This window comes from Grammomys surdaster, unplaced genomic scaffold, assembly GCF_004785775.1.
Source record: "Grammomys surdaster isolate TR1022 unplaced genomic scaffold, NIH_TR_1.0 264, whole genome shotgun sequence".
Taxonomy (NCBI): Eukaryota; Metazoa; Chordata; class Mammalia; order Rodentia; family Muridae; genus Grammomys; species Grammomys surdaster.
This window is the reverse complement of record NW_021604705.1, coordinates 2,966,842-2,986,717: the sequence shown is the minus strand read 5'-3', so window position 1 is coordinate 2,986,717 and position 19,876 is coordinate 2,966,842. Positions and strand designations below refer to the sequence as shown.

Sequence of the window (19,876 nt, the reverse complement as noted above, 5' to 3'; positions counted from 1 at the left end):
CTCACATGTGGTTCTCATTATCAACAGAGTCAGGGTTTCTAACAAACTGTTGGAGTTAACGAGACAGCCCTGTAAGAAACTAGATAATTAATTTCCAAACGCAAATGGCTTTTCCACCCATCAGGGGAAAATCAATTATAAGTAAAACTGTAGAGAAAAATATCAAACAAAATAGGAATACAGAGACTAAAGAATGCAGAATATGTATTTATTTAGCTTCAATAAAAGCTAAAGCACACAAACTTCTTAAATGTAAAAAAGACAATAGTATAAAGATGTCATTTTAAATAGATTTAACAGAAGCCAGAAGAAATTGTGAACCCTTTTAAATTTATTCTGAGTTGGCGTTGAAAGAATAGATGAGTGAGAATAGCTGATAAATCTTTGAAAGAAGATCAAGTAGTATATAAAACTGTGTTAAAGTTCTATATGAACTCTTGGTACGGGAAAAAGAAGCACAGCATAGAAACGTAAGGAACAGCATGGTGCTGCGTGCCTATAATCCCATGGTGCTGCGAGACGGAGGCAGGAGGATCAGGAGTTCAAGGTTAGTTTAGACTGCATGATACCCTTTTCAAAAAGCAAAACAAAATAAAGGAAGAAGTAAACAGACACAGTCCCAGAAATAGCAAATAAATGTGTGAAATCTCTTTCACATATCATATAAAATAGATTATATAGAATCTACATAACCAATTATACAATACATAGTACAAAAAATCAATAGACAAAAAGTGGATTATAAATTACTCAAAATATATTTATAAGATTACTTATATAGGTATTTTGCTCTTATTTCCTTGACATGCGGCCACTCCTCTGACTGGGCTACTTAGCCCTGCGTGCCTTCCTCAGACAACCTTCCCAAGAGGAAAGGATACTTGACAACACAGGTGCCATTTTTCAGCAGCCTTGTGGGGGCTCAGCCAACCAACACTGTCTCAAATACTGTGCTAAAATATATAAATAAAGGTTCCCAGGGGCTACAAAGTTCCCAGTAAGAAATGCCAAGCACTAACTAAGATGTGTCCAAATGTGAGGATGCTGTAGCATATTGTCAGATAAGGAAATAAGCTGTTAAAATTAACATAGGAAATATTCTCATTTTGTGAACAAATTTTCATAATAAACAATCATATGCAAAAGATATTTCTACATGTACTAGACATAGCTCAGCCTGATGGTTAAGAAAGAGTACAGGCTGGGGTAGCAGCCTGACCAAGCAAGTAATTTACCCACTTTGGGAAATATTAAGACTAGACTCCTGAGAATTTAGGGGAGTTAACACACAAAATGCACCTACTTTTTCTTTTACCTGATTTTTTTTTTGTTCTCATTATTTACTGTGGAGAAGATATTAATGGAGGTTTGCTTATTTGTTGGGATGCATATTTTATTGCTTCATTTTTCTACAATGTCCATATATTGTTACTAATTTTTAAAAGTAACAAATGTCAGAAACCTGAGGTGAATGCTGTTAATATGTACCTAGTCTTTAGACAAGTAGGCACTTCCTCAGTACACTGGGATCATGTGTCTTAAAGTATCAATTATTATTTTGGTTCAAATTACTGCCTAGTATGTATTATTGATTTGCACATGAATGATCAAATAGACGTCGGATTTAAGCTTTCATTTCAAATGGTCAGTTCTTTTTGCTCTCAGCTTTTGGATGATAAACAAGGACCTTTGTCTGACTACATTGTGACAATATTAGAATTAAGTACTTAGCACCACAGATAAGAAAAAACACTATTCTAACCAAAGCACTAAGAGCAAAGATTTACTTTCTTGCTAGTTTCAGGGGGTGTGGCTGCAATTTTCAGTGAAATTTCCCTTGAGTTGGTGGCTATATAGACAGTTCAGTAAAGCAGAACTCATGGTTGCACCCCAAGCCAGTGTTCCATCCAAAGCAGAAAACATGCAAGTCTCAAAGAGTATAGAACAGAAGCCCCTATAAATATAAAACACCTTCTGGATGAGCTCAATTCTGAATTCTTCTACTATTTACTAATCCAAATTATCGAAGTCAAAATTACACCAATGTCTGTGGTATGACTACATTTAATACATTTGAAGTTTTAAGCTGAACACCCTCAATTCCTTTGCATAGTCTTCATAAGGTAAACTTTCCAAATAATTCACTTTCCAACACAACCTACATTTTTGCTCCTCTTTAGGTATTGCCTGTCTTGATGATGATGACTTGTTAAGTTGGTGGCCTAAGTCACTCTGTTCAGGCACATAGACCCTACATCTTACCAGTCTTGCTTTTAGCAACCATGTGACATTTAGGGCCACAAAAGTAATCTTAAGATTTCACCAATCCTATGCTTAAACATGTAGTTTTCAAGACCAAGAATAACAGTCTACATTTCAATCATGTTTGGCTACTCATTATTCTAACTTTTCAAAAAATATTTTGAATCTCATTTCCGCTTTCTTCTCAGTAGGCATCCTTCCCGGCTTTTAATTTTATAATATTTGGTTATACCTCGTGAAAAAAGTATTAATTAAAACAGTAATAGCAAATACTAATAGGTCTGAAATTGGATACTACATTGGTTATCTTCATCCAACTTAGCACCAATTGTTAACATTATAACATTGGAGTATGTTTGTTGGACCAATCAAGAACCTGTTTAGCATGCCTTCATCCATCATATACCTTTGTATGATGATCATTGTTCACAATGATACAACAACAACCTAAACGCCTTGCTGAGTATTGAGAATCACCATATCTACATCATACTCAAGATCTGGTGGTGTCCTCCCCCTTCAACCCCCAGCCAGCTTCTGTACTAATTCATCTCTGCTGGCTGTGCCTTCTCCTTCTGTACCTTCTTCAGGTGCTAGCATTTTCCTGAGCGCTTGTCATTTGCTGCTCTTGCTGTGTGCTCAGAATCCCGATGATCTCACCAACACCAGTGATTTCAATTATGGCTTATGCCCTCGAAACTCCACTCAATCAGCACCATTCCCTTAAGTGAACCAGATTACAAGAGAACACCATTTGAACATCTCTTGGGCACTTTAAATACAGGATGTACAAGCTGAACTCCTCCTCCTCCTCCTCCTCCTCCTCCTCCTCCTCCTCCTCCTCTTCCTTTCTCTTTTTATTTTCAGTCTTAGTGAAAGGCAGCAATGGCATCTATTAGAGCAAAAACTCAGGAGATGTTTGAGTCATGAAGGCTCTATTCTATGAAGGGACTCATGCCATTAGCACAGAAGCAAGTTCTTTATAAAAAGGACAGAAATTCAGCTGTAGATTCTAGAAAAATGGGAGCTTCTTTCTTACTTTTATTAGTTCTTTGAGAATTTTGTACAATAAATTTAGATCATTTTCACTCCCTCTCTGACCCCTCCCAGATCCATCCTCTCCTGCCCTACCCACCCAATCTTGTGTCCATTTTCTTTAATACAACTTTGTGTCCTTTTCGTTAATCCATCAAGTTTGGTTTGTGCTGCCCATATAGTCATGGATGTGTGGCATTCACTGCAAGGGTCATACCGACTGCCTTAGCTAGGTACAGAGAACACCATTTGGACATCTCTTGGGCACTTTAAATACAGGTTGTACAAGCTGAACTCTTCCTCCTCCCCAGCTTCTGCTCCCTCTTTCTCTTCCTCCCCTTCCCCTCCCCTTCCCCCTCCCCCTCTCCCTCCTCCTCCTCCTTAGTGCTAATGGGTACTTAGCTAGGGGTGAGAATTTGTGCCCACCCTCTGTCTCCATGCTGAAATTTTGTATAGTCTGAGTCCTACGCAACCCTTGCACAAATGTCTCAATTACTATGAATTCATACACTATGTCCAGGACAGCCAGAACTACATAGAGAGACCCTGTCTCAAGAAAAAACAAATAAGACACTCTGAAAAAAATCATATGAAAGCTTACTACCATAGAAGCTTCCTAAAATGTATGTGTGTGTATGTGTATTTATATGTGGATGGATAGATGGATAGATAGATAGATAGATAGATAGATAGATAGATAGATAGATAGATAGACAGGCAGAGAGAGAGACAGATAGATACTTAGGGATAGGTTTACCCTATAATGGGATAATAACACCTTTACTAGACACCACAAGATATCAAACAAAAGTTTGGTGCCAGGAATGGGATCCTTCCTTGGGAGTTCTTGGCAAGTGAGCCCCATAGCACAGACCCTCAAACATTACAGACTACTGCCAATGCTCTAGATTATCTTGACAGTAAGACCTAATACATGAGTCATAGAACAAGGAAGAATCAAACTGGTGCTCGCCTGAAAATGGGTTCCTTTCAATAGGTAGTAAATCTATCTCCCATTCCCTCTCTTCCCAGTCCTGTCACTTGTTAGCTGTTTAGGTTTTGTCTGATTTTTTCTTCTCATTACCGAGGCAGAAGTCCCCTAAATCATCTTCCCATCTTCAGTGCAATTCTCCCTTTGGCTTCCCTCACTTGCAGAGAGAAAAAACTTTCTAACTTGCTGCTAATGGCTTCCCATCTGTTCAGTCTCTGGGCCTTTCTCAAAGTGTAAGCATCTCCTGCCAATCATTCCATGTATTTTTCATGTTGGCCATTATACAGCCCATTCTTAACTTATGTAGAATGTGCTCTTTCTTTCCCAGCGACAGACTAGCCTCCCTGCATCTAGCTGAAACATCACCTGCTCTAAGCCCAAGCTCCTCAGCCTCGCTTCCTGGACCCTTCCTGGTTCTACTCAGCCCTGCGCATGGCTCCTCGGAAGCCCTTAACCCACCTGCCCTACCATCAAAAATGAGAGGAATACATGTTACTGGCTTACTAAGTGAATAAACATATCAGTGACCCTTGTAAAAAGGTAACAGAGAAGGAAATTGCTGACTTAAATTTTTAAAAATACTGGTTGGGCATGCTGGATGCCTTTAATCCCAGCACTTGGGAGGGAGAGGCAGACAGATCTCTGAATTTAAGGCTAGCCTGGTCTACAAAGTGAGTTCCTGGACAGCGCCGCTACACAGAAAAACCCTATCTTGAAGAACAAAGCAAAACAAATTTTTCAAAAACACTCTGAATGCCGATGCAATCCCAAAGTGTTTTTAGCCACTTTGCAGCTGTTTCAGTACTTTTCTGAACCATACACATAAAAGACTATTATCGGAGAAATTTAATAAGACATTATGTTCCATTGATTTTTTTAGAAATAAAATTTATTCTTACCTGAAACATTAAGGGAAATAATTACATATACTTTATGTATGTGTATGTGTAATAATTGCTTTCTCTAGGTGTTATATATCTCAAAACATCTAGACAGGCCAAAAATCTTGTTAAAATATATCTTTCCTTATAAAAATTCATATACATGGAAAAAAACAACAAAACCCAGAAATTCCACAAGAGACAAAATACAAAAATATAAGTAGCATAAAAATACTTCTGTCATTACTGATTAAATAAAAATATAAATGGGGTTGGAGAGACGGCTCAGTGGTTAAGAGCACTGACTGCTCTACCAGAGGTCTTGAGTAGAATTCCCAGCAACCACATGGTGTCTCACAGCCATCCGTAATGGGATCCAACGCCCTCTTCTGGTGTGTCTGAAGACAGCAACAGTGTACTTCCATACATAAAATAAATAAATCTTTAAAATGAATAAATAATATAAATTATAGCAGCAAGATACTTTTTATCATCAAATTAGTAAAAACAGTATCTTCCACACTAATATTTCTACTGTAAATTGTTTGGGTTTGGTCATTAGAAATTTAGATAATTTTACATCATTTATGTAAAGTTTTTATACTATAAAGAATTAAAAATAATTTACTTATCTCAAAGGAAACTTACACATTCTTTCAGTGTGTAATTCAGTTGCATTTAGTGAGCATCTGCTATACATCAGGCCCTGACTAAAGTGCTAGGGATACAGTAACATACACACACACATACAGAAACATCGCCTGTGGGGTTTAAAGTGCACTGGGGAGAACAGAGTCATATAAACAAATGACTATAGTATATTTTATCATGGATGCTAAAAATGAAATAAAAAAAACAGAACCATAACCTAGAAATAAAAGGGGGTTCTAACTTTACACATGTCTCCCATGAAAGCATGACCAAGAAGATAATTGCATAGAAACATGGAGGCCATGAGAAAGAAACCCAAATAATATTTAAGAGACATTTCCAGGATGAGGAAACACTGCAAAATCCTGAGAATCAAAGTTCTTCAGAAAATGACTGAATCAGAAGGGAAAGTAGACATTTAAATGTCTTCTGCAACGTTCCTGTGATGGTTTGTTTTTTTTTTTCTTTTAAGGTTTATTTATTTTATTCATATGAATATCAGATCCCATTACAGATGGTCGCAAACCACTATGTGGTTGCTGGGAATTGAACTCAGGACCTCTGGAAGAGCAGTCAGTGTTCTTAACCACTGAGCCATCTCTCCAGCGCAGTTCCTGGGTTGAAAACACAATCCCTAATGTAAGGATATCTGAAGATGGGAAGTGAGTGGGTGATGAGGGTTTCACTTTGTGGGAAACATGGGAGTGTTTATGCCACTGTTACAGATGTGAGCTCTTTATAAAAGGGCAGGTTCAAGCTCCCTCCTCCTCACATTCACCTGGGCATGGCTCTGTAACAAGGTTCTCACTGGAGAGCCCCCTACTCTTGTTCTTAGCTTCCAGAACAGTCTGTCAAATACCTGTTTGTTATTAAACTACCCAGTCTGTATATCTTGTTAGATAGCACAAAACAGACTTTAGACAAGAACACTAAGAGGTAAAATCATCAGCTCTATGCCAACTGACCATGGACCAAAATCTGCACAACCATCAGTCAAAATAAACCTTTCCTCCTTCAAGATGATTTCCTCAAGAACTCTGATGGACAGCTGACTACCACAGACTTACAGGCCAGCACTGTGGTACTAATAAATCCTTAAAAGGCTCAACATGGAAAAACAAGGTTTTCTTGGTTTAGTTTATAGGATTTTGACTTATAGGAAGTCAAATTTTTTAAATTTGAAGTTTAAAAACTTTGTGATCTTATTTGATGAAAAAGTGGATTAAATGGGATTGGAAAATTAGGACATAAAACCATCCCAGAAGAAGTTAGTCGGTCAATATTTCTTTCTCTAAGCATACACAAATTCCTATCAATTTTATTAGAAGACTTCAGAACCAGCAAACCAACTAGTATGCTTTCCCATCAAAGATAACCAAAGCATTCATTTTTCGCTGTTATATTTCAAATGTTAATGACATGAATGATTGATTCTCTTTCAAGTGTTATGGTAAGTTACATTTTTAATCCAGTATTTTCTGGTGCTCGAATTTCCACAATATTAAAAAGGTATGTTTCCCTTAGGGGTGTTTCTAACAAAGATAATAACATTTTAGAACTAAGTCAATACTTGGTATGTATATGAAACTTTTTTACCTGAGAAGTATAGCATTTTTTAATCTAAAATTTTCTGAGTGTCAAAATGAAATCTTTTTTTGTTTAAAAAAATTGATTTATGTTTGAATGTTATTCCTAGACTGTGGTGTGAAATCCAGATGGGAAGTTAAAACAACAGCTCAAGCAAGACATCAGAGTGGTGGTCCAGAAGTCACAAGTGGTGGGAGGTTCTCACCCAAAGCATCTCAATCACAGGCAGGCGAAGCTGCTGACGGAGGTGATATAGCACATGAGCGACAAGAAGTCAGTGAAGTTCCTGAAGAAAGGAGTCCCCATAACATAGTGAGAACTATACAGAGTAAGCTTGGGGCAAATGTCAGGAGTTCGGTGTGAGATCTGTCATATTGGCCAAATAGTGACGCCAACTCTGTTCACTTAGAATCCAGGAGCTGAGCTGCACAAAGGTATAAATTTCACAGCTGACATGGCAGCTGTGAAATCATGGATGGCATCACAAAGAATATGAGAATGTCTGGAAAGATGGAAGGACAGAGATTAAACCCAGGAGCATAGCAGCGTAAATAAGCCAAGAAGACGAGGGGACCAGCAAAGACTGAGGATCATAGTGTATTAGGATAAAATCCAAAAGTGTGGTAAAATTTCTCTAATGACAAAATCATCATCCTAAACTTCTATTGTTTTAAAAAGAAGAGAAAGAAGTATAGAGTATTTCAGTAAGAAAATTGTCTTTGTGAATTCCAATTCTTTCTTCAACCCTTAAAAACTCTGTTCTTCAGTTATTTGAGAATAATAACTGATATCACTCATTTCATTCAAACTTACAGAGTCCTTTCAAATGCAGATGAGGCAGGATTTACTATCTCCAGTTCCAGACTGGCACTCAAAGATTGTTCAAGATCGCATCAACCAGGGGCACAATCAGGTTTCAAGTAGTTTCTTGTTTTGAATATTCAAGAAGATCCTCAGAGTTAGAGCAAACACCTCTCCAGATAGCAGGAAAGACCGGAAAGCATTAACAAGAAAGACTGACCACCTCTTCCCCTTAATATTAAAGCTGTTTGTATTCTAATGCCAATCTCGGGCACCAGCAAGCCCAAGTACTTAATAATTTCCATATTGTTTATTCTGTCAGGTGTGAACTTTTAGAAAGCGCTGGCCCTATCCTCTCCCTCCTGTCTTTTCCCAAGCGTGTACATGAGTGTTGGTGTGTAGAAGATAACTAAGCAATGTTTGCAAAGGCACTCCCGGAGAATGGAGGATCTTATGGTCTATTCGGTGTGGTTAATAATGTTCTAGGATGTTCTGCTGAAGCAGGAAGTCAGTGAGGATATATGGTTGTTTTCATCAGGGTTTGTATTCCTGCACAAAACATCATGACCAAGAAGCAAATTGGGGAGTAAAGGGTTTATTCAGCTTACATTTCCACATTGCTGTTCATCACCAAAGGAAGTCAGGATAGGAACTCACACAGAGCAGGAACTTGGAGGCATGAGCTGATGCAGAGGCCATGGAGGAATGCTGCTTACTGGCTTGCTTCCCCTGCCTTGCTCAGCTTGCTTTCTTATAGAAACCCAGGACTACCAGCCCAGGGATGCACCACCCACAAATGGCTGGACCTTCCCACCCTGATCACTAATTGTGAAAATGTCTTACAACTGGATCTCATGGAGGCATTTCCTCAAGGGAGGCTCCTTTCTCTGTGATAACAGTCAAGGACTTTTGCAACAAAATTTGTCCCCGTGTTTCAGACCAAAAACTGTATTTCTTCCTTTATTCCAAGAGCAGTGGTCCTTATACTTCAGAGTGCATCAAAATTACCCAAAGGGCTGATGACAACAGAGATTACTGTGCATGGGGCCAGGGCCCAAGATACTGTGTGTCTAACAAGTTCCAGGATAATGTTAAATATTGCTGGTCCTAGAATCACTCTGAGGACCACTGACCTAGAGGAAGAAACAAGTCTTTAGTAGCAACGCTTTAAATAAAAAGATTAAATAGTCTCTTCTGCCCCAGAATTTTAAACCAAAGGCCAGTATATCATGATCACTGGGTGTTTATTTCTGTCATAAATCAGGTACAACTGAAAGAAGATGTCAATTATGACTAATTGCACCATAAAAAATCAATTTCTTCATATAATTGAAAAAGCAAAGCTAACTACTTACTCTTTTGAAGGCAGTGATTAGTGCTTCCAAAGAAGATCTATGCCTTACTTATTTTTATAATCCCTAAAGTGCTTTCGACAAAAATATCTTCAATCATTGTTTGCTGGGTAAGATTATGTAATTCCATGCCTCAGTGAGTGTACTATGTACTTGGGGAGAAATGTGTGCTCAAAATCTTTGCTTACGTGTATGCTATCCTTGTGCAATGTAGAAAATGGGCCTCTTCTGGGCATACAATTTGGAGGAAGGTATGCAGATCTGTGTCAGAGTATGGTCTTATCATGCTGGGCTCTGGGTGGATTCTAGCTCTTTCTTGCTCCTCAGATTGGTGCCCTATTTACAGAACACAACTAACTTACCCATCTTGGGTGCTTTCTGCAAACAATACTCATGGGAAAATCTACGTCTGCCAGAAAGTAAAGCTAGAACTCAGAAACGAGAAAAGGTGCATTGTCTTTCGTGGTCCAGGAAGAGATAAGTGAAGGTCTAGGAACTGATCTAAGACAGGAAGCTTTATCTGCCTGAGACGTTCTGTCACCAGCACCCAGGACCACCAGCCAACAGACTCCCACTATAATAGTTAGCTTGCCTCTTACCCCTCACTAGACTAGTGCTATGGTTTAGATATGAAGTGTTCTTCCAAAAGACTCACATGTTGAATGTTTGGTCACTAAGAGGGAATATTGAGGGCTGACTGACTCATAAGGGCACTAACCTTATTGATAGATTTGTCTATTCATGAACTCATAGCTAAATGGGCTAGCAAGAGTCTGGGTTTCCTCAGAATAAATAAATGAAGGGTGCCTTGCTCCTAAACCCTTCCTTCCATCCCTCTTTCCCTCTCCCTTCTCTCCCACCCCCCCACCATGAGGTCAGAAGCTTCCTCTGTCATTCACCTCCATGTACACAGTTTTCTTTGTCTTGCCTTAGGCCCAAAGCAGTAGAGACAGATGACTATAGTCTGAAACCATGAGCCAAAATGAGTCTGTTCTTCTAAACTGTCCCTGGAATGTATTTTTGTCACAGTGACAAAATGCTAACACAGTGTATATTCTCACTATACATGCTATTTGCCATCACATTACTTACAGCAAATGTAATTATATGATGTGTGGGTTTGTTTGGGATTTACCCCTCAAGATTATAAAGCTCTGTGTGAGAAGAGGCCATGTGGTTTTCATCATTTTACTACAATTACTTGGTACTTAAGTACTATATGTATGTGTGTGTATTACACACTTACACACACACACACATACATACATAGATACATAGATACATACATACATATTGAAACTAAAATATTATACTATATTAACAAAAGCAGTAAAGAAAGAGGTATAGGTGGTTCCTTCCATGGAAAATAAAATACAAATAGAACTTGAGAGGTTTCTGACAATCAAAAGCAAGAATCCCAAACACTGCTTGTGGTGGTTTGAATACACTTGGCCCATAGGAAGTCGCATTATTAGGAGATGTGACCTTTTGGGAATAGGTGTGGCCTTGTTGCAGGAAGTGTGTCTCTGTGTAGGTGAGCTTTAGAGGCTCCTATGCTCAAGCTCTGCCCAGTGCAGAAGAGATCCTCTTCCTGGCTGCCTGAAGAAGACAGTCTCCTCCTGATAGCCTTCAGATCAAGATGTAGAAGAGTTCAGCTCAGCTCCTCCAGCTCCATGTCTACCTGCACACTGCCTTCCTTCCCACCATGATAATGGACTGAACCTCTGAAACTGTAAGCCAGCCCCAGTTAAATGTTTGCCTTTATAAGAGTTGCCTTGGTCATGTTGTCTCTTCACAGCAATGGAAACCCTAACCAAGACACTGCTAAAGAAAGCCGTGCTCGTAAAGTGTGCCACTGTCTACACTGAGTGCTGCTAGTTTCATCCTGTGCTATAAAACATGACACTTCACAGATCTATCAACTCTGGGGTTTACATTGTAAACATTGATGGTGTGAATACTTGCTGACATTTGCCTAAAACATGGAAAATGGTTCTGAGCATGAGAACGTGAAATGGAAAGTTCACCTCCAGATGGAGGCGCAATGAGCAGGAGTCATTACAATAACTATGTGACAACAGAGCTGTCCTATCTCCTTTCATGACAATGTGACATCCTCCAGAGCGCTTGACCACAGCCTCATTTACTTGTTTTCTAGTTTACATAGACTTGGACTTGTCAATCACTTCCAAAATCTGGGAAGGCTTATCACTACCCTATCCTATAACCCCTACCTCACCTGCTAGTTACTATCAACCCATCCCACCTGATTCTGGTAGAACTACACTGGCACAGGCACCAGCAACATAACCACCAACCACAGAGCCTCCTGTCAGCCCTCTTGTAGGCACTTGACCTGCATCCACCCCTTTCTTCTTCAAAGTCTTCTCCCTTTCTTCAAAATCCCACAGCTCACATCTCTTCCAGTCTAACCATTGTTTTGGTGTCTCCCTTGTGAACATTTCTACTCTGTTTTGTGTTGTTAAAACCCAAGTTGAATCCTTTCAACCATTCCTTTTACCAACATGATTCTCTGGTCCCCATTCCAGCCCAGACTCTGATCCTGAGCACTGTAGCTTGGTCCCTGGCAGTCAATTAGACAGCTCTAGGTCAGTCCCTCTAAGAACAAAGTTCCCTATCTTCCCCACATTCCTCATCCTGGGGCTAATGGCGCCTCTCCCTGATCAGGCTAGAACTCCTCATTCACTCTGTCCTCACATGCACTTCCTGTCAATCTTTAAATACCATGTTTTTCCCACTCCCATGGCTACCCCTTAACTGATGCTCTGCGTCCTTCTCTGGGACTATTACCGCTACCTCCGAGGAGGTCTCACCTCTTTCCGTGTCCCACTCTTCAAGTCTGACCTCCACTTTACTGCCCAACTAAATGTTTAAGTTCTTCTCTTGCTCCCAGCTGCCTATCAAATGAAGACCATCTTCTTATCATGACCTAAGACCCTTCATGACCAGGCTCCTGTGCCTCTCAGATCCACTGCCCATTAAGCATCTTGCTGCTCACAGAATTTCAGTTGTACCCAATTAAGACAGCTGTATGTTTCTGCCACTTTTTGATCCGTGCTCTACACCTGAAATGCCCTTCCCTCAAAGAAGCCACGGTCACATCTGACTGTTATCATCTTGGCAAATTCCTGCTCAGCTCTCAGGCTCTCCTCATCTCTTTGGCAGTGCTTTTTCCAATCTTCCCTGTGGCTTCTAGGGCCTTCTGCCTCTCTTCTGGCAACAAGCCTCCTACTTACAACTGTCTGTTTACGTGTCTGCCTCATCCTTATTTACATATATTATATATTTATTTTGTATTTATGTTGTAATGTTTATCTTGACATTTTGCCTTCAGACTAATATAAACTTACTAAATGTTGGTAGAATAAAAACTTCGCCAAATTCACTAAAAATTCAGAGACCAGCGGACTCACACTGTGTAAGCTTTTAGAGAACTGTAGTAAGGACCTTGTGGTTGCAATTATCAAATTAAATAAAGTATACATAATCCACTTAGTTCTGTTCTTTGTTCTCACGAGCTCCCTTTTAATATCTCATTGCCTGATTCATCTGTTGGCCTGGATACTTTTTTCCTCTGGCTGCCCTAATAGGTCCAATTAGTCAATTCGTCAAAAAATCCCACTGAAATTCACAGGTGTTGGCTTAGGTTATGAGCCTGGGCCTTTGAAGTTTCCCCTTAGATTCTTCCTGAAATATTAGCATTGAGCTGCATTAATCTAGGAATAAACAATTCTCACACTGATACAGAATTTTTCCTTTAATGTATTACTTGTCCTAATACTAAGATAGGTCATTGATTAGAGTCGGTTGGCAAGTGCAGAACAAATGTATGAAACCCCAGAGAGTTTCCCTCCCCATACAAAACCCCAGATAACCCCATACAGTTCTACTGTCCAGATTCCACGTAAGAACATCCTATCCTCATCCTTCGTCTAAGGCACATAGACTTGATTTTTATTTCTCTCTCTCAGACTGTCCCTTCCTGTTTGGGCTTGCACTAACCCCTGCTGATCTGGTCCCCAGCTGAACTTCCAAAAGCAATCATTGTACCTCGCTCCCTACTCCATCATCCCAGGACTCTGATAGCGCTGTACTTAGAACCTCACTCTAGAGTCCAATTTGCCACAAATCTAAGGTGAAACTTCTACCCACAGCCCAATTATATTTTTGGAGGGTCCTTTGTCTCGTCTCAGGCAATCATCATTGAGTTCCTCCCAGACCAATTTTCTACACTGTCTTTTCTTTCCTTCTACAAGTAAGCAAGAAAAGAAAATCAATCTTTATAACAACATGGCTTATTTTATAAAAAGGTTGAAAGACAGTTGAGGTTTAGAGTACCCTGCAGATTTTTCCATACCCCTTTTCACTCATGTTATTAAGACTTGGCTTTAGTTTTCAGCCTTCAAGGCCCCGATCTTAGCTGTTCTTGAACTCTCCAGACGTCACAGTGTTGCTGTCCTTTGTGTGTTCAGCAATGCACAAATGTTAAAACACACTTTAATGTTAAGAAAACCCAGGCCTGAGCAGACCATCGTGACTCCCAGCACTAAGGAGGCAAGTACCAGTCACTCTGGAATATGGAGGTGAAAAAAAGTGGTTAAACTGTTAGAATAAAAAAGAAACGGTTACTTTATTCTATTTGTAGTCAGAGGAATTTGCTAAGCTCGAGATGGATCCCCTATATCCTCACATCCCCAGAACAGGAAGTCCTTACCCTCAAGCCTGAGAATCATTTACCCCTCATTTTCCTCTTCAAAATAATGGTAGATTGAAACAATGATCAAGAATACAAATTAGCTCAGCTGGCTAGTCTGGGTATGGACAATCAGCTTGTGCCGGTGGGAGGCCTCTTCTCTTTCCAGTGGAGGCTCTAACCCACAGTGCGAAGCCTTGCACTGCCTACAGTCTGCTGGAAGAATATAAGTAGATCTGTGTATCACTGGTTCTAGAAACACAACTAGCCAGAGGCTGACTCAGTAGCATCCTCCTATAGATTTTGTCTATTTTCATTTTAAAAGGGAAGAATTCAAAATTAAGGTCTAAAAAACATGGATCAGATACAATTTCGAAAGCCAAGTCAATGAAAGGCTGGAATTGGGTGAGCATCGCTTTCTTGTACATTCTGTCATCCCTTGTCCCAGTTCTGTATGATTATAGTCTAGGAATAGGGATGTAGCTCAGTCGGTAGAGTGCTTCCTTAGAATACAAGGGGTCCTAGGTTTCATCCACATCACTATATAAACTGGCTGTGGTGACCTGTACCTGTAATCCTAGCACTTGGAGTATACAGGCAGGAGGATCAGAAATTCAAGAGCCATTACGAGCTACATAAGGAATTTGAACCCAGCTTGGGTTAAGAATATATACATCTATATGTATATAAATATGTGTGTGTGTGTGTGTGTGTGTGTGTGTATTTAGGGGTATTCAAGCATATCTTTAGTGGCTTTGACCTTTACTTCAAGCAGATTCTTCCCTACTAAGAATTAGTGTTGCAGGAACTTGGAACTTCGCTTCATTAAAGAAACATGTTCTATAAACTGTGACTAGGCAACTGGACAATAAAGTCTACCTTGCCACAACAGTTGTGGGTGTCCAAAAGCTGAATATATACAACCCCATAGACCAGATTATTCCCAGGTGACAAGTGGCAGGATACGTATCAAACCAATAGTAGCACATGCTGAAATTATGCACAGCTGTTTGCTAAGACTTTGTCCTGATTCACCAGCTACAATACAGCTGCAGGTTCACACCCAAGCTTGCCATCTGACTTTCCATCATTATGGGCTATCCTGGGGCATGTATTGTTAAGAGAGGAAGATTAAAAACCCACAGATGATGGATGGTGTCTAAAAGGAGGATACTCTAATTCAGAAGTGATGGACAAGAAACAGAATCTGGCCTTTCTTCTCAAAAGGAGCTAATGGCTAACCTCTTTTTGCTGGTTACATTTAAAGAACCCATCACCCTGATTCCTAGCACTCTTCCTTAAAACAGCCTATGTGCCCCATCTCCTCTCCAACATGATCATTCAAAGTAGGTCAGAAATATTGCTTCCTTCTCCTCATTGATTTTCATTAAGAGAACGCACTTTCTGGAGCATTAAAGGAAAAGATCAACACACAATACAACTTCCAGTGAGTCCCTCTGTAAATTTTTGGCACAGTAAGTCTCGTTTTCCCAAAAGCAGAAAAATCTAATCATCCAGAATGTATCCTTCTTGGCTATAAACCAGCAGTAATCTTAAACTGTACAGTACATGGTACAAGACTTCAGCCAGGTGACGAACCTTCCCCAAGGAGCATATTAGCTTTACCCATTATAATTTTCTACATCACCAACCCGCCTCTTTCCTAAGTACTTTCTTCTCTGCCTTCTTCACATCCATGTCTTGCCAGAATGTCAAGAGACCATACTCTTCTTTATCCGGAAGCTGAAAGCATGGATGAAAGCATTTGTGGAGACAGGGGAGCAGAGAAATCAAGGGAGGGAGGGTGGGTACCTAGGTCTCTAAAAAGCTATAATGCCTTAGTTTTCTAAATCCCTTGGGGCAGGGCTTCCCCAGTCTCCACCCCTTCCTGAAATTTCTTTCTCAAACCCAGGTCCTGAGACCTGACTCTCCAAACCGGGCGCCGCAAAGTCCTTCAGAAACCCCCAAACACCAGAGAGACTTACACCACCAGAAAGACAGCAAGCCTCCACAGCCGCTCCTAGCCAGCTAGCAGGGGCGAGCAACTTCATCCCTGGACATAATCGAAGGTCCCTGTTCTCCAAACCCGAAAAAGGTGATGGTCACTCTGAGCCCGGGTCCGCGCGACCGCCCCACCCCACACCCCGCTGCAAACTCCAAGTGGGGACCCGGTGCTGCTCACCTCCTGACACGCAGGAAGCGGGCGGCCCGAGGAGGACGAGTCCCCAGCCCAGACTGCCTGGCAGCCGGCGAGCGCCCAGCAGCAAATCCAGGCGGGGTTCCAGAGCAGCGAGAGCGCGCGGCGGGGACCCCCGGCCGGTCGCCCCCGGCCCCTGCCCGGCGCCCGCCGCACGGGGAGCAGCAGCATCACGGCAGCGGGTGGACTCAGGCGAGGAGGATGCGCGGCTCCGGCTCCGGGAAGCGAGGACCGTGCTCCTCTGGGCTCAGCTCAACTGGGCTGATCCGCCCGCTGACAGCTCGGCCGCTTGCAGCGCGGGCAGCCGGCGCCCGTGCTCCCGTCACGCCAGAGGGAGGGACCGTGGGACGCGGGCGCGGCGCGGGGGCGGGACGCGGGGCGGGGACGCGGGAGCCCGGAGCAGGTGGCGCGGGCTGCGGCTGAGGCCCAGCCCAGCACGCGTGGAGCAGTGGCACTGCTAAGCGCTCAGGAGCCTTGCGACAAGATAGAGGGAGTCAGAGAGGCCAGGGACTCCCGGGGTGTCGCCCCTCTCTAGTTCCCTGCGGACATCCTAGGGATGGATATCTCTTATAAGAATCCACGCCTGGTAACCTCAAAATGAATTTCTACAAGACTGGGGTTTTCTGAAATGGCAGAGAGGAAAGAGGCCTGAGGTTTGTAGTATTGGACTCGGTTATCTCATCAATTTAATGAAAATGATAACAGCACCCACCACGTGAGGTCGCCATGCGGGTTAATTAAGTTGATGTGCACAAAGCTCTTGGAAAGGTGCCTGCCTCAGGGTAGATGGAATGAAGTGGTGGTACCAAACCTACTTCCTGCTGATTTTGTTATTATTTCATACGGATGTGTAGCCTCAAATAAACCTTTTTGCTTCTGGGAAAGCATTTATCCTCTACAAAAACTGCAGCGACGGTCTATTTTATGTGGTCCCTCCCAGGCAGTGAAGGATGACATGTCAGTGGGAGGAGCTCAAGGATCCTCTGACACACTAAATATAAACGGACCTGAATATGTCTGCAACAGAGTAAATACATTTACTCAAATACATAAACATTTCCTTTCCGTTTCCTTCCACTTACGGTTTAGGAGTACCCAAACAGGTAAATGGCTGTTATCGCTTCATTTTTATTTCCTTTGATTTTTTTATATATTCTTTAATCCATCAAGAATTTATGTAAGCCAGATTTATATTATCTTTGTCAACAATTAACAAAATGTCTAATGAATTAAAAACACTTTCTTTATAAAAAAAAAGCCCATTTTAGTCAGATTAATAAGTAGATTAAATTACAGATTTCCCTAAGTAGCATTCTTTGTAACTCTCAATTAATAATTTCTTCTTAAAGGATTAAACAGCTTAGAGTTACTAAGTGTCCATTGGTTTTCTTTTGTGCAGGGTACATCGGAGGTGAACTTCACTAATACACAACAATCACCAGAACTACATCAACAACAGCACAGCTAAAGGCATGCTTTCTACAAAGATTTTTCTTTTTGCAGGTTAAACCAGATTGTAGTATAAGTAACTGAAAATTTTTAAATTCTCTACGCACAAAAATGTTATTAAGTATGAATTCAAGTAGCAAATATTTGAAACGTAAATTTTATACAGGCAGAATGAAACATGAAAAGTATTTCTATATGAATCAGAGAATGAGAAAAATTCTAAAAAATGTGAGTGTGAGTCATGCACTCTGGAGCGCAGACGTTCTTGAAAACAGTTTGACAGCGTACTAAACAGTGTTTACTCAGTCAGGGACCGTGGTGGAAGAGGAGACAAAACCAATGTAGGAGCCAGAAGGAAGATAAAGAGGACTGCCTCAGGCTGTCTCTAAGCACCAGGTAGCCTTTGCAGTCCTTTAAGCACCGCAGCCACGCCCACTGCACTGGGCTGTCAACAGGAACTCATGGGTCTCAAGAGACCCTAGCCCTCCATGATGAACTACTGACTACTGATGAATTCTGGAGAAGGGACAGTCATTGTGTTCACTTGTGTTCCCAGGAGTGAGCCCAGCAGGCTCTACGGGCGGGATAGCTACCAACCCACATTCACACAGATGGCCCTGGTTACGCTTAGGTGGTGACAAGACAAAACAAGAAAGCATGAGTGTAGAACGGAATCTATAGGGGATGACAGAAATGGGAGGAAGATAAGGGAGGGAAATGTGAAAGGCATCACAATAAACATATTAGAAATTGCCAAAGAATAAACTTAATTAAAGTTATCAAAATATGTGTATGCCTTTAGCTTTTAAAATTTTTATTTAATTTTTTTCATACAATATATATTGATATTTTTCCCTTCCCCTAACTCCTTCCAAATCCGTCTCATCTCCCTACCCACCCAACTTCATGTTCTTTCTCTCTTTCTGGTCATTTTTAATTCTAGCCATCTAAGAACTAGTAATTAAAGAGGGCAAGTTTTTGTGCTCACTGTTGTTTAATTAAAAATGAAATCGCCTAAGTGCCCCCAAATGGGGAATGGCTAAGTAAATTATGCGTCTTCCTGTGGTAAAACTATACCGATATTAAAGTTGTATTTTCAAAAGATACTAAAAGACTTAAGGAAGTGCAATGATACTTTTTCAGTGTTTAAAGGCTGGAAACTCACGTTAAAGTCGCTGGTCTCCAGGTGTGGTGGAAGAGAGTAGGGTGTGCAGCTGAGGGGCTGTTAAAGGAGCATGATTAAAACAACTAACCCAAACCTGTTGGCAGAGAGAGGCTGTGGAATAGACTCATAGCAAGACAGCTGTTTGCTTTTCTTCTTTTTTTTTTTTTTACAGACTGTTTTCATATTCTCCATAGTTACTGTGCAGTCTTATTATAATCATCATGTATCAGCTACACTGTCTGTGTTCCTTGTCAAACAATTCAGCCATGGGAGAGGGTCAGACACACACATAAAAATGTCAAGACCAACAGTTCATCAATGCTGTTTGTAAAACAAAAAAAGAGGTAAATGAAACCTAAATATCTAATACTAAGGGAAAACAAAACAAATAATGTTGTATGTAAAAGAAACTCTTTATACAAATTAATCTTAGTGGAATTTATTTGAGAGATATAAACATGAATCAAATAGCACCCTAAACCAGAAAGCTCCAGCTAGCAGCATCGTAGACATCATTTGGAGACTACAGAGGATATGACATATAGAAATAGCCTAGCTCAAACATTGTATCCTCAGCCCTCCACATTGATAACTTATCAAAGACACATAAGCTATAAATTCACTAATATAAATATCATGACAAAATGAACCATTTTGCATAATATGCCAATATTCTGAGTTTGTGACATATAGTTGTACTAAGGCTGTGTATTGTATTATAAAACACAGCAAGAGAGGGGGGGAAGGAGGAGGAGGAAGAGGAGGAGGAGGAGGAGGAGGAGGAGGAGGGG

At 40.8% G+C, this 19,876-nt stretch overlaps 1 protein-coding gene across 1 annotated transcript in view; it reads right to left on the bottom strand.

Annotated features, from left to right (window-relative positions):
* Kiaa1324l (KIAA1324 like) overlaps positions 1–16,642 on the bottom strand; it is a 165,161-nt gene extending 148,519 nt beyond the window's left edge. Inside the window, exon 1 of the mRNA XM_028776069.1 lies at positions 16,457–16,642. Within this exon, the coding sequence (XP_028631902.1) occupies positions 16,457–16,642 (186 nt within the window). The remainder of the gene's footprint in view (positions 1–16,456) is intronic.
* Positions 16,643–19,876: the final 3,234 nt, after the last annotated feature.